Here is a 12819-nt window from a genome sequence, read left to right on the forward strand (position 1 = left end):
CCCGTGATATTTTTTCCTCATTAACTTATGGTTGTCATTTTCCAGAACAACATTTAATAAGTTTAAAAACGTTGACTTTTGTATTCGAAAAAACCGAAAAAACATGATGTCATGGTAATTTCTTAACCAATCTTCTTCAATCGGCCCTTTGTAATAGGTTTCACGTAATTTTATATACAAATTTGTGGCATTTGTTTTATTGGGAATCCAGTTACACAACAGAAGTTCATCAGCATCAAAAAAGTACTGTTCACATAAATTAATTACGCTGAGTGGCTCCATTTTCCACCAAAACTTTAATGCTGCACAGTTTTTGCAAATTGCAAGGTTATATTTTCTTACGTTCTTGTCACACTTCTTGCCAGTCAATCATATTACATTATTTTCGTGATAATCGTCGCAGTATGTTGATTACGTCATTGTCATTAGGTGGGGATGTTACCAGTATCATACTTTTCAGTTACAGAAAGTTAGTCGCGAAAATTCGCTTATTATTTCAGTAACAAATTGTTATTGTTATGAAAAAAAGTTTGACTTATACTTCATCTTTAACGAATCATTATGAAGCTCTCCAAAAAATCGTACGAAACTATAGCAAGGCCTCCTAGATATAAGTCCAAAGTCCAAGACTTCGTCTCCTCAAGCCGTTCGCGTGACGCCTTTTTTTTATTCTGTAGCTATCTTCAGATCCTCCGCCTACTGTAGTGACATCTATTGGATTTATCGATGAGGTACAGTAATTTCATAATGCTATTGTCTGCACAAGTTTTACTTCACACCAGATCTTTTTTTTTTAAATCTTTGCTAATTTTTTTATGTAAATATTTTGTTGATTAATGTTTTCATCATATAATTGTCTGATGTCTAATCTTAATCTCAAATAAGAATTCTTTGCCGTTTAAAAATTTCACGAGAGTGTATGGCGAATTTAATAAATGTTGTTTATTGCTCTTTGAAACTTTGACACTGGTTCAGTCATTTAAATGGAACTGAGGTAAAATAACACAGAAACACGTAGCGGAAGCGGAGTGCGCGGTTCCTCGTCGAACTGGCGGCCGCACCATCTTGCATAAAAGTCAGGGACGGTCGTGATGACGTGACGCTGTCGATTTGGCCCAATAGTCGAGACCTAGCCACGAGTTTGCGACCGTAACGGTCTGTTTCGCGTGGCACGTTTCTTGGTCATAGAGGGGTACTGGGTGGCATGTGTTGTCGATAGAATAGAACCACCGTCGCGGTGGAAGAATAACCACGACCAGGAGCCCCAAACTCCGCTCGTGCTAGTGTCAATTTAAGGCGGGATGTTTGGGTTATCACAGTATATCATACACAATCTCATTTAGATTTAAGTTTATTTCCTGTTTCGTGAGCAGAAATAAGAACAAAATGACAATATTTACTATAAATTAATGATACACATAATATTAAAAAAAAAACAAAAAATATAAATTAAAAATAATAAAATAAAAAATACATTTTAATGGGCAAATGCCGCCCAATTAATGTGCCTTTTGTTTTGTCTTTGTATGGACAGTTGTAGACCTCACATGTTTAGTTGAGCATTTAACATCTTCATCCTTGAAGTGGTGTGCGCTGATGTGCTGGTTTAAATTACTGCTAGATTTGGCTTTGTAGGAGCAAACACTACATTCGTACCATCTAGTATCGCGTGGATGTGTATGTCGCACATTGATATGAATTTTCAAGTTAGTTTTACGTTTTGCTTTGTAATCACATTTATCACATTTATACCAATTAATGGCTTCTTCGTCCAAATGCCGAGCATTTATATGATCTTTCAATGCGCTTTTTGTTTTAGTTTTGTATGGACAGTTGTAGCATTCGTACCATTTAACATCTTCATCCTTTAAGTGGTGTGTGTTTATGTGACGCTTTAAATGACTGCTACATTTGGCTTTGTAGGGGCAAACTTCACATTCGTACCACTTAATATCGCGTGGATTTGTATGTCGCCTAGTGGTATGACGTTTCAAGCCGGCGTTTTCTTTTGATTTGAAATCACATTTATCGCATTTATACCACTTAATATTTTTCTCGTCCAAGTGGCGTACTTTAATGTGTCTATTTAGCGACGGTAAGTCTTTGGCTTTATATGAACACTCGGTACATCGGTACCATTCTATATCTTGCGCATCTAAATGGTGAGCATTTATATGTTGTTTTAAACGCATCTTACGTTTGGTTTTATGTGGACATTGGTCGCATTTAAACCATTTAATATTTTTTTCACCACCGTGTTGGGTAATTGTGTGAGTTTTGAAAGACTCCAAATATTTAGTTTTAAAACAGCAAATTTGGCATTCGTACCATTTAACATCTTCATCCGTTAAGTGGTGTACATTTATGTGACGGTTTAAACTGCTCTTCCATTTGGTTTTGTAGGGGCAAACTTTACATTCATACCATTTAATATAGCATGGACTGTTTTGTTCGGTACAATGTGCACTTAAATGTTGTTGAAAATGCGTATTACTTTCAGTTTGATGTAGACATTGGTCACATTTTAACCACTGAATATTTTCTTCACATTCGTGTTGGGTAATTACGTGGGTCTTGAAAGACCACACATGTTCAGTTTCAAAACAACAAATTTGGCATTCGTACAATTTAATATCTTCTTCATTTTTGTGAAGTAGTTTTCCATGTTTTTGTATAGCAAGTCGATACTTAGTTTTGTATGAACACTTTTTACATTCATACCACTTACTGTCTTCAGTAGGGTGTGATACCATTTTGTGATTTGACAAGTTGCTTTTATATTTGGTTTTATACGAACACTCTTCACATTCGTGCCACTTAATATCTTGTTCATCTAAATGGTGCCCATTTATATGTTCCTTTAATACTCTACGATGTTTAGTCATATATTGACAGCTTTGACATGTATGCCATGTAACATCCTTATCTTTCAAATGATGTACAATAATGTGTCTCTTCAAAGCCAACACATTTTTACCTTTGTATGAACAAATCTGGCACTCATGCCATGTAATATCCTTCTCATCTAAGTGCAAGGAGTTTATATGCTTGATTAAATTCCCCTTAATTTTAGTTTTATGTGGACACTTTTCACACTTATAGCATTTAATACCCTGCTCATCCATATACTCCATAACACCAGGAGTTTTTAAAGAAATCCGTCTCTTTGGTTTGTTCATATGCCTCATTACATGTACTTTTAAACGGGATTTCAGAATGGATTTATAGGAGCAATCTCCACAATAATACCACCTACGTTGATCATCACTCAAATGTTTTAAAATTTTATGGGCCTGCAAGTTTTGTTTCCTTTTGAATCTGCATTCACACTGATTGCAGTGATACCATATGATAATTTTACCATTAGTTGTTACTGTTTGAAAGTTATTGCTTCCCAAACACTGTGTACTGTGCTGAAGCCACTTCAGCTTGAAATGTGTTTCAAAACTGCACTTCTTGCAAATGAAACTTTGAGTTGGAAACTTTGAGTTGAGTAAACTTGCTCTGGTAAATTCTCTTCAGATTTCCTATAACACTGTCGGGCGTGCTGCTTGAAAAGAAGTGTTAGTTCTGTCTGGAAATTGCAGTCCTCACAGTGGTAAGTTTCGATGTCAATATTTTCACAGTTGAAATATTGTGGGGGAGCCCGGTGGCGTTTAACGTGGTTCACCATAAGCAAAAATGAGGTTGTGAAATATGGACAAACCTTACAGCGGTGGACATTGTTCAGGGAAGGCTTCATTTGGACGAGCTTCTTTGAGTATTTTAGTAACGACATGGTGATTTATCTAAAAATGTTTATAAGTGTGTGGAGTGGACATCAAGTTTGTTCTTACCTCGTACTTTGAGACTTGAGAGAAAAGCGTCTAATTTGCTGTAGCATGAGCTGTAGTTATAACCTCAAATTTGTTGGCTTTCTAAATCGATTTTTATTTTTTTAATATACAAACATGAAAGTAGAATGAAAGGTTACCGCGGGTTACCCAAACATTATCACATTGTATATTTACTTGATAGAAATTTTTTGTAAAATAACTGTTAAAAGGGAAAAATTCCCAAGTTAAACAATGCCTCCGAGTTCCTCAAGTTACAGATTTCTGTAAGGCAATGGAATGTCATTGAGAAAATTATTTAATTTGCTGCAGTTTCAATATAACCTCAAATTTGTCCGCTTTTTAAATCAATTTTTGTTTTTTAAATATACAAACAAAAAAAGTACAATGAAAGGTCATCCAAAAATTATCAAATAGTATATCATAGATTAATATAAATGCGCCATACAGGCTGATTTTGCAAAACCACCGTTATTGACACAGCAGTCCTCAACCGCCAAAAACAAGCGCCAAATATAAATAGTCGATGCCAATAAAAAATTTGTTTCACTACAACTCGTTGCTTGAGAACTTGTTTGATCTACAGACCAGAGCGCGCTCAGGCCAATGTCGACTCTAAGCGTTCATAAGCGATTTGATTGGTTTGGACTATAATTTCTGCGGGAAATAGTTGTTTGGTCGGTTTTTATAACGACTAAGTGAATATTTTTGGTACATATTTAGATGATTTTACATATTTTGTTTAACTAAGAATTAATTATTTATTTGTGTTTTATACTAGCACAATGTCTTAAACTAAGAATATTGTTGAAATCGTAATAACACAATGGATTTTTTTCGGGAATATGTTTTGGAAACACTGTGTTCTATTTTGTATGAATTTTTAAATGTTTTTAGTGACAATTTTTCTGGTTGTTTTTGATACACTGTATGATATTAACAGTGAGAAAAAAAAAAGAAAAATTAAAATAGATAATCGAAAAATCGAAACCTTAAAAAATCGTAAAACCGAAACATTGAAAAATCGAAATATCGAAGAAGCGAAAATCGAAAAATGAAACATCAGAAAATCGAAAAAATGTAAAATTCAAAAATCTAAAATTTAAAAACCGAAAAACGAAAAATCGAGAAATCGAAACTCCCAAATTTAAAAAGTCGGATAACTGAAAAATCGACAGATCGAAAAACTGGAAAATCGAAAAAACCGAGAAATCGGAAAATCAAAAGATTTGAGAAACTGAAATAAGCCAAAATAATATAATATAAATTGAGAAATTGAAAATCAAAATATCGAAAAATCCAAATCTCGATAAATCGAGAAATCAAAAAACTTAAAAATTTGAAAAATTGAGAGATTGAAAGATCAAAAGAACGAGAAATCGAAAATTGATGAAGTCGAAAAATCGAAAAATCGAGAAATCGACAAACAAAAAGTTAAAAGTTGAAAAATTGGAAAAGCGGAAAAATCAAAAAACGAAAAAATGGAAAACTGGAAAAACTGAGAAACCGAAATAGGCCAAAATAAAAAATTGAAAAACTGATAAATCGAAAACCTGAACAATCAAATCTCTATAAATCGGGAATGAAAAATTAACAAATCGAAAAATTGAAAAGCAGAACATCTAAAACCAGGAAGTCGAAAAATCGAAAGATTAAGAAATATTGAAAAATCTAAAATTGAAAAATCCAAAAATTGAAAAATCGAAAAAGTAAAAAGGTAGACGCATCGAAAAATCCAGAGGTCAAAAATAGAAAAGCCGAAGAACTGAAATATTGGAAAATCCTGAAACTGAAATATCTAAAAACTAAAAAATCGAAAAATCAAAAAAGTGAAGTGGAAAAAATAGAAACCTTAAAATATCTAAAAATTGAAAAATCAAAAAATTAAAGAATTGAAGTACAGGAAAATCGAAACACTCGAAGAAAGGAAAATCAAAACATCAATTAATTGAAAAATCGAAAAATTGACAGCTTATAAATGTCAAATTTGAAAAATTGAAAAATCGGAAATTTGAAAAAACGACAATTGAAAGACAGAAAATCTAAAACCGGGAAGTCGAAAAATCGAAACATTTGAAAAATTCGAAAACTTGAAAAACTGAAATATGGAAGAGATGAAATGAAAAATCGAGAAATCGAAAAATCTAAAATTTTAAATATTGAAAAATTAAAATACCAAAAAATCGAGAAATCTAAAATTTAAAAATCGAAAAAGTAAACAGTCGACACATCGAAAAATCCAGAAGTCAAAATTGGAAAAGTTGAAGAACAGAAATATTGAAAAATCCCAAAACTGAAATATCGAAAAACTGAAAAATGAAAGAAAAACTGACGAATCGATAAACTGAAAAATCCCAAAACTGAGAATCTAAAGAATCAAAAAGTGAAGTCGAAATATCGAAACCTTAAAAAATCGAAAAATTGAAAAATCAAAAACCTGCAAAATCGTAAGATCGAAAAATTGAATAACAAGTAAACTGAAAAATCCCAAACTGAAATGTCCAAAAACTGAGAAATTAAAAAATTGAAAAATTGAGAAATCGAAAAATCAAAAAAGTGAAGTTGAAAAATCGAAACCTGAAAAAATAGAAAAACTGAAAAACCAAAAATCCTGAAAAATAAATTAATTGAAAAATCGACAAATAAAGAGTTTATAAAAGAAAAAAATTGAAAAATCGAAATATGTATTTAAAAATCGCAAAATTGAAGAGAGAAACTGAAAACCGAGAAATTGAAAAATTAAGAAATTGTAAAATCCAAAAATTGAATAATAAATAGGAGTAAACTGAAGAGTCTCCAAACTAAAATTTGGAAAAACTGAGAATTCGAAAGTTAAAACAGCAAAAAAAATCATGGGTTATAAATCAAATCGTTTCCGAACGCTTAGAGTCGACATTGGCCTGAGTGCGCTCTGGTCTGTAGATCAAACAAGTTCTCAGACGACGAACTGTAATTCGTGTGATCTGAATTAAACTGAAGGAAACAGTAAGCAGCTTGTAAAATTGTGGTAAATCTAGTGTCAATTTATCGAAAGTAAAACGCGTCGTTAAAAATATTATGACATTTTTGCTTGCTAATTTTATTCCTAGTTAGAAATAAATACTGTTGACAACATAAGTCGAGGAGTCGTCAACCCCTCAACCGTCATTTAATTTAAACTATGACGTTCTCTATATTCTCTGATATTACACTCTGTATAGTTAAAAATAATTGTAGTAAATGATATGCAAGTTTTCGACTTTTTTTCTAAGTATTAACTGGAACTAGAAGTAATAAAATATCGAGGAGCCTAAGTTTACGCTTAATGACAATAATCAACTATAAATATTAACTTGAATTAAAATGGTCTAAAAATTGACATAAAAAAAAAATTTAAAAATTCAAAATTTGGCCTCGGCTATGATCATCTAACAAATTGGAACCCTACGTTGTGTTTTTGAAAAATCGCGGGATGCGTTCAGATGCAAGTTGTGGACCCCAAGGTTGGAAAAGTGCCGCTAAATAAAACACAACATTTATGGGGGACACAAAAATATTTATTCCTCCACTGCCAAAAAAAAAGAAAAAAAAGCTGCGAGCGATGATGACTCGTGACTTGCCCTCAGGCTGCCCAATGGGGGCAAATCGCAATCACTTTTCAGCTCCAAAAAAAAAAAACTTACTGAACTCTGGATTAAATTCAAATGAAATTAAATGAAACTTTCTGAATCAAGCGAGCGGAGTTTGGGGCCCCTGGTTGTGGCTGTTCTTCCACCACGATGGTGATTCTACTCTTGGAATATCAAAATGAATAAGAAACGGAAAAATTAAAATACAAAAAGTTGAGAAATCGAAAACCTGAAGAAATGAAAAACTGAAAAAATTTAAAACTTGAGAAATCGTAAATTGAAAAATCGAACAATAAAAAATCCAGAAACTGCAAATGAAAAAACTGAAAATCGGAAAAATCGCAAAATCGAAAAAAGGAAAAATTGAAAAATTCAAAATTTAAAAAATCCGGAAATTAAAATATGTATCTAAAAATTGAAAATTCGAAAAACTGAAAAACCGTTGAACTGAATAACTGAAGGGACCAAAAATCGAAAATCGATAAACTTCATCGAATTTGGAAAAAAACTCGTAAACATCGACATTAGGAAAAAATCAGTTTACATTTTATATTATTACTTTTGGCAGATAGGAACTTTTATTATGTAATGTTTTCGTATAGGTACATTTACGTTACTTATTAAATCATACACATATACGAAATAAGAACAAATAGGAAAGAAAATGATATAAATTATAGTTATACAAAATATTAAAAAAACATAATAATAATATAAAAAATTCATTTTAACAAAGATTGTAAACGGGAAAAAATTACACTAATAAGTGGGCTCATCCCAGGGCAGTGCTTGCGTTGATTAAACAGTTTCTTCATGTGTTTTGCGTTCATGAAGTCTTAAGTTCGCTCTGACGTCGCTTTTGTATGGACAATTTTGCATTCATACCTCAGAATGTCTTTTCCATTTCCGTGTCGTAACTTCATGTGGTGTTTAAAATTATCCCTGCAAGTACACTCTTTGCACTCCTACGATTTACGCCCTTGTCTGTCCAAATGATGCCTAGCTACATGAATTTTTAACTGTGACTTGAGTTTATTTTTGTGTGGACACTTTTCACATTTATACCATTCAATGGCTTCTTTGTCCAAATGCCGAGCATTTATATGATTTTTCAATGTGCTTTTATTTTTAGATTTGTATTGACATTTGTAGCATTCATACCATTTAACATCTTCATCCTTTAAGTGGTGTATGTTTATGTGCTGGTTTAAATTACCGCGACCTTTGGCTTTGAAGGGACAAAGTTTACATTCGTGCCATTTAATATCGCGTGGATTTGTATGTCGCCTCATGATATGAGTTTTCAAGTCACTGTTTCGTTTTGATTTATAATCGCATTTATCACATTTATACCATTCAATGGCTTCTTTGTCCAAATGCCGAGCATTTATATGAGTCTTCAATGTGGTTTTTGTTTTAGCTTTATATGGACAGTTGTAGCATTTGTACCATTTAACATCTTCATCCTTTAAGTGGCGCACGGTTATGTGACGATTTAAACTACTGGTACATTTGGATTTGAAGGGGCAATCTTTACATTCGTACCATTTAATATCGCGTGAATTTGTATGTCGGTTCACGATATGAGTTTTCAAGCCGGCGTTTTCTTTTGCTTTGTAATCACATTTATCACATTTATACCACTTAATATTTTTCTCGTCCAAGTGGCGTAGTTTAATGTGCCTATTTAGCTGCGATGAGTTTTTGAATTTGTATGAACACTCGGTACATTGCCACCATTCTATATCTTGTGCATTTGAATGGTGAGCAATAATGTGTACTTTTAAATGCCCCTTCGTTTTACTTTTATGTGGACATTGGTTACATTTAAACCATTTAATATTTTCTTCACCACCGTGTTGGGTAATTAAGTGAGTTTTGAAAGACCCCGGATATTTAGTTTTAAAATAGCAAATTTGGCATTCGTACCATTTAATATCTTTTTTATTCATATGAACAAAGTTGCTGTGCCTCTTGAAATTCCTCTTATCTTTCGTTTTGAATGGACATTTTTTACATTTGTACCACTTTACGTTTTCAGTTTTGTGTGATAGATGTTTGTGACGTGACAAGTTGCTTTGGTATTTAGTTTTATATGAACACTCTTCACATACGTTCCATATAATATCTTGTTCATCTAAATGCTGCGCATTTATATGTTCCTTTAATACTGAATCATGTTTAGTCTTAAATTGACAGTCTTGGCATTTGTGCCATGAGACATCCTTATCTTTCAAATGATTTACAATAATGTGTGTCTTTAAAGCCAATAAATTTTTACCTCTGTATGGACAAGTCTGGCACTCGTGCCATGTAATATCCTTCTCATGTAAGTGCCACGAATTTATATGTTTCATTAAATTCCCCTTAATTTTAGATTTATGTGGACACTTTTCACATTTATACCATTTAATACTCTGCTCATCCACATACTCCATAACACCGGGAGTTTTTAAAGAAATCCGTCTCTTTGGTTTGTTCATATGCCTCATTACATGTACTTTTAAACGCGATTTCAGAATGGATTTATAGGAGCAATGTCCACAATAATACCACCTACGTTGATCATCACTCAAATGCTTTAAAATTTTGTGTGCCTTCAAGTTTGGTTTCTTTTTGAATCTGCATTCACACTGGTTGCAGTGATACCATGTGGTAATTTTATCATTAGTTGTTACTATTTGAGGGTGATTGCTCCCCAAACACTGCGTACCGTGCTGAAGCCACTTAAGCTTGAAATGTGTTTCGAAACTGCACTTCTTGCAAATGAAACTTTGAGTTGAATAAACTTGCTCTGGTAAATTCTCTTCAGACTTCCTATAACACAGTCGGGCGTGCTGCTTGAAAAGAAGTGTTAGTTCTGTCTGGAAATTGCAGTCCTCACAGTGGTAAGTTTCGATGTCGATATTTTCACAGTTGAAATATTGTGGGGGAGCTTGGTGGCGTTTAACGTGGTTCACCATGAGCAAAAGTGAGGTTGTGAAATACGGACAAACCTTACAGTGGTGGACATTGTTCAGGGAAAGCTTCATGTGGGCGAGCTTCTTCGAGTATTTTAGTAGCGACATGGTGATTTATCTAAAAATGTTTATAAGTGTGTGGAGTGCACGTCAAGTTTGTTCTTACCTGGTACTTTGAGAGACAAGTGTGTAATTTGCTGTAGCACGTGCTGTAGTTATAACCTCAAATTTGTCGGCTTTCTAAATCGATTTTGGTATACAAACATGAAAATAGAATGAAAGGTTACCCTAGGTTACCTAAACCATGGCCGACTAGTATAAAGATTATGGCCTGTCCAAGAGGTACGATACGTGTTGCCATCTATTAATAATTACACTTAATAATTTAGCAAAACTTTAATTTGACTTGACATTATGGGACTTCAAAACGTGTAATGGTGGTTTGTTTGGGTATGAATGCCTTTGTGCCTTTCAAAAGGTGTTAATAATTCTTTTGTCGATTTTGAATTATTATTAGATGGCAGCACGTATGGTACCTTTGGCATTCCTTTGGACAGGCCATAATCTTTATACTAGTCGGCCATGCCTAAACATTATCACATAGTATGTTTACTTGACAGAAATATTTTGTAAAATAACTGTTAAAAGGGAAAAATTCCGAAATTAAATGCCTCAGAACCAGAACAAAAACATGAAAACCATAGATTAGAATGTCAAGTTACAGATTTCTGTAAGGCAATGGAATGTCATTTTTTTTATTCATGTTCAAAACACATTTCACTTATAATTGAAATTTTCATAAATATTTTATTAATTTATTTACATTTTCAAAAGTTGTATTTTTTTTACTTTAAAATGTTAATATATCACAGAATAAATAACATATTTAAGTAGGCAACCAACAATACGTGTAATGTAAATGAAAGTACAAAAGTTTTTCTTCATTTCTGTTAATTATTAAGTAGGATTTATAAACTTGCTGTTGACGTTGAAGTTCCCGTTGCAGTTGCTGTTCCCGCTGACGTTGCTTTTAGAGCTGAAAATGTCATTTATAAACTCCGTTGCCAAGTTGCCGTCGATAGTAATTTTGATGTTCAGCTTTTGCCGTTTTTAAAAAGGTTGTAGAAGAAAAGTGGAGGATTTAAGTTGATTTCTACAAAAAAATACCATTTTAGACATGTCTTAAGTTTCTTGTTGTCGAAATAAGTCTATACATATTAAGACAAAAAGGCAAAATATAGCCCCGCCCACCCGCCCTATCTCAGTTATGATGATTTTTTTTATTCGTCGTGAGCTAAGAAGGTGGAGCTTAACTACAAAATCTTTATTTCTCAACGAGATATTAAAAACATGTTTTTGAGTATCGTGTTCTTCAAAAAATACCATGTATATTAAGAATAAAATAAAGCCAAAGATTAGGCCCCACCCATACCCGCGCCGACCTTAATTCTCAATTGTGATGAATTTTTCATTCGTTGTAAGATCGCAGGGTGGGGCTTAATTGCAAGGTCCATATTTGTCTAAAAGAATTTAGCATTTTAAACATGTTTTAAGTTTTTTGTTCCGAAAAGACGACCACGTATATTGAGAAAAAGAGAAAATATTAGCCCCGCCGACCCTCCCTATTTCACACATGGACTTCTTTTCACAACATGAAATTTAAAATATGTTTAAAATGGGAAATTTATATAAGAAAATATCGATTTTGCAATTAGGCTCGACCGCATGATTGCAAAATCCTTAGGTCCTTACATTTTAACAATGTTCTAAGTTTCTTGTTGTGAAAAGATGGCTATGTATATTAAGACAAACATGGAAAAATATAAGCCCCGCCCACCCGCCCTATCTCAATTCTGATGACTTTTTTATTCGTCGTAAGCCGAGCTTAATTGTCAAATCCTTATTTTTTTACGAGAAATTACCATATGAAATATGTTTTTAAGTAATCGTGTTATACACAGAAAACTATGTGTATTAATTAAAAAAGAAAACTAAAAGAGAAGAATTTTTCATTCGTTGTGAGACCGAGGGGTGGAGCGTAATTTCAGGATCGATACTTTCTTACAAAAATTTACCATTTTAAACATGCTTTTTCTTTCTTGTTGTGAAAAGAAGACTACACATATTATGAAAAAAGGGCAAAATACTGTAGTTGTATTACCTAATCTGTTTTTGAGACGAATAGCAATAAATCTTGTCGATTTAAACGTCGAGGACTATCCTTAACAATGCATGAGTACTGCATTCCTAGGAAATTTCTGGGTAGGATGAAGATTTTAATTATTACTAGTTCTAACACAGTTTAACAGTCTGGAGTTTGTTTAAAAGCATCTGCTAGGAGATTTCATGAAATTCACTTATTCAGGACTCATCTTTTGTTTATCAAGTTATAAATAAGATTTCTGGATGCTTTTTTGT

General features: G+C 32.8%; 2 protein-coding genes across 3 annotated transcripts; both read right to left on the reverse strand.

The window, feature by feature from the left end:
- Positions 1-1333: 1333 nt before the first annotated feature.
- LOC135130404 (zinc finger protein 43-like) lies at positions 1334-4108 on the reverse strand. Of its 2 annotated transcripts, none has more exons than XM_064057783.1 (2): positions 3844-4108; positions 1334-3788 (listed from the first exon to the last, which is right to left on the reverse strand). In XM_064057783.1, the coding sequence occupies exon 2, from the start codon at positions 3186-3188 to the stop codon at positions 1500-1502; it is 1689 nt and encodes a 562-aa protein (XP_063913853.1). In that variant the 5' UTR covers positions 3189-3788; positions 3844-4108; the 3' UTR covers positions 1334-1499. The 2 variants fall into 2 exon arrangements, with proteins under 2 accessions (XP_063913853.1, XP_063913852.1); XM_064057782.1 differs by having other exon boundaries at positions 3837-4108.
- A 4020-nt stretch (positions 4109-8128) lies between these two features.
- LOC135130038 (zinc finger protein 90-like) lies at positions 8129-11088 on the reverse strand. The gene is made up of 3 exons (XM_064057346.1): positions 10988-11088; positions 10568-10698; positions 8129-10519 (listed from the first exon to the last, which is right to left on the reverse strand). The coding sequence occupies exon 3, from the start codon at positions 10507-10509 to the stop codon at positions 8407-8409; it is 2103 nt and encodes a 700-aa protein (XP_063913416.1). The 5' UTR covers positions 10510-10519; positions 10568-10698; positions 10988-11088; the 3' UTR covers positions 8129-8406.
- Positions 11089-12819: the final 1731 nt, after the last annotated feature.

Source organism: Zophobas morio, unplaced genomic scaffold (assembly GCF_036711695.1).
Source record: "Zophobas morio isolate AGI-343-1 ecotype UQ-CSIRO unplaced genomic scaffold, CSIRO_AGI_Zmor_V1 ptg000017l, whole genome shotgun sequence".
Classification (NCBI taxonomy): domain Eukaryota; kingdom Metazoa; phylum Arthropoda; class Insecta; order Coleoptera; family Tenebrionidae; genus Zophobas; species Zophobas morio.

Excerpts from the sequence above, each read along its gene's own strand:
- LOC135130404 (XM_064057783.1), bottom strand. The coding sequence starts at position 3,188 with ATGAGGCATATGAACAAACCAAAGAGACGGATTTCTTTAAAAACTCCT.
- LOC135130038 (XM_064057346.1), bottom strand. The coding sequence starts at position 10,509 with ATGTCGCTACTAAAATACTCGAAGAAGCTCGCCCACATGAAGCTTTCC.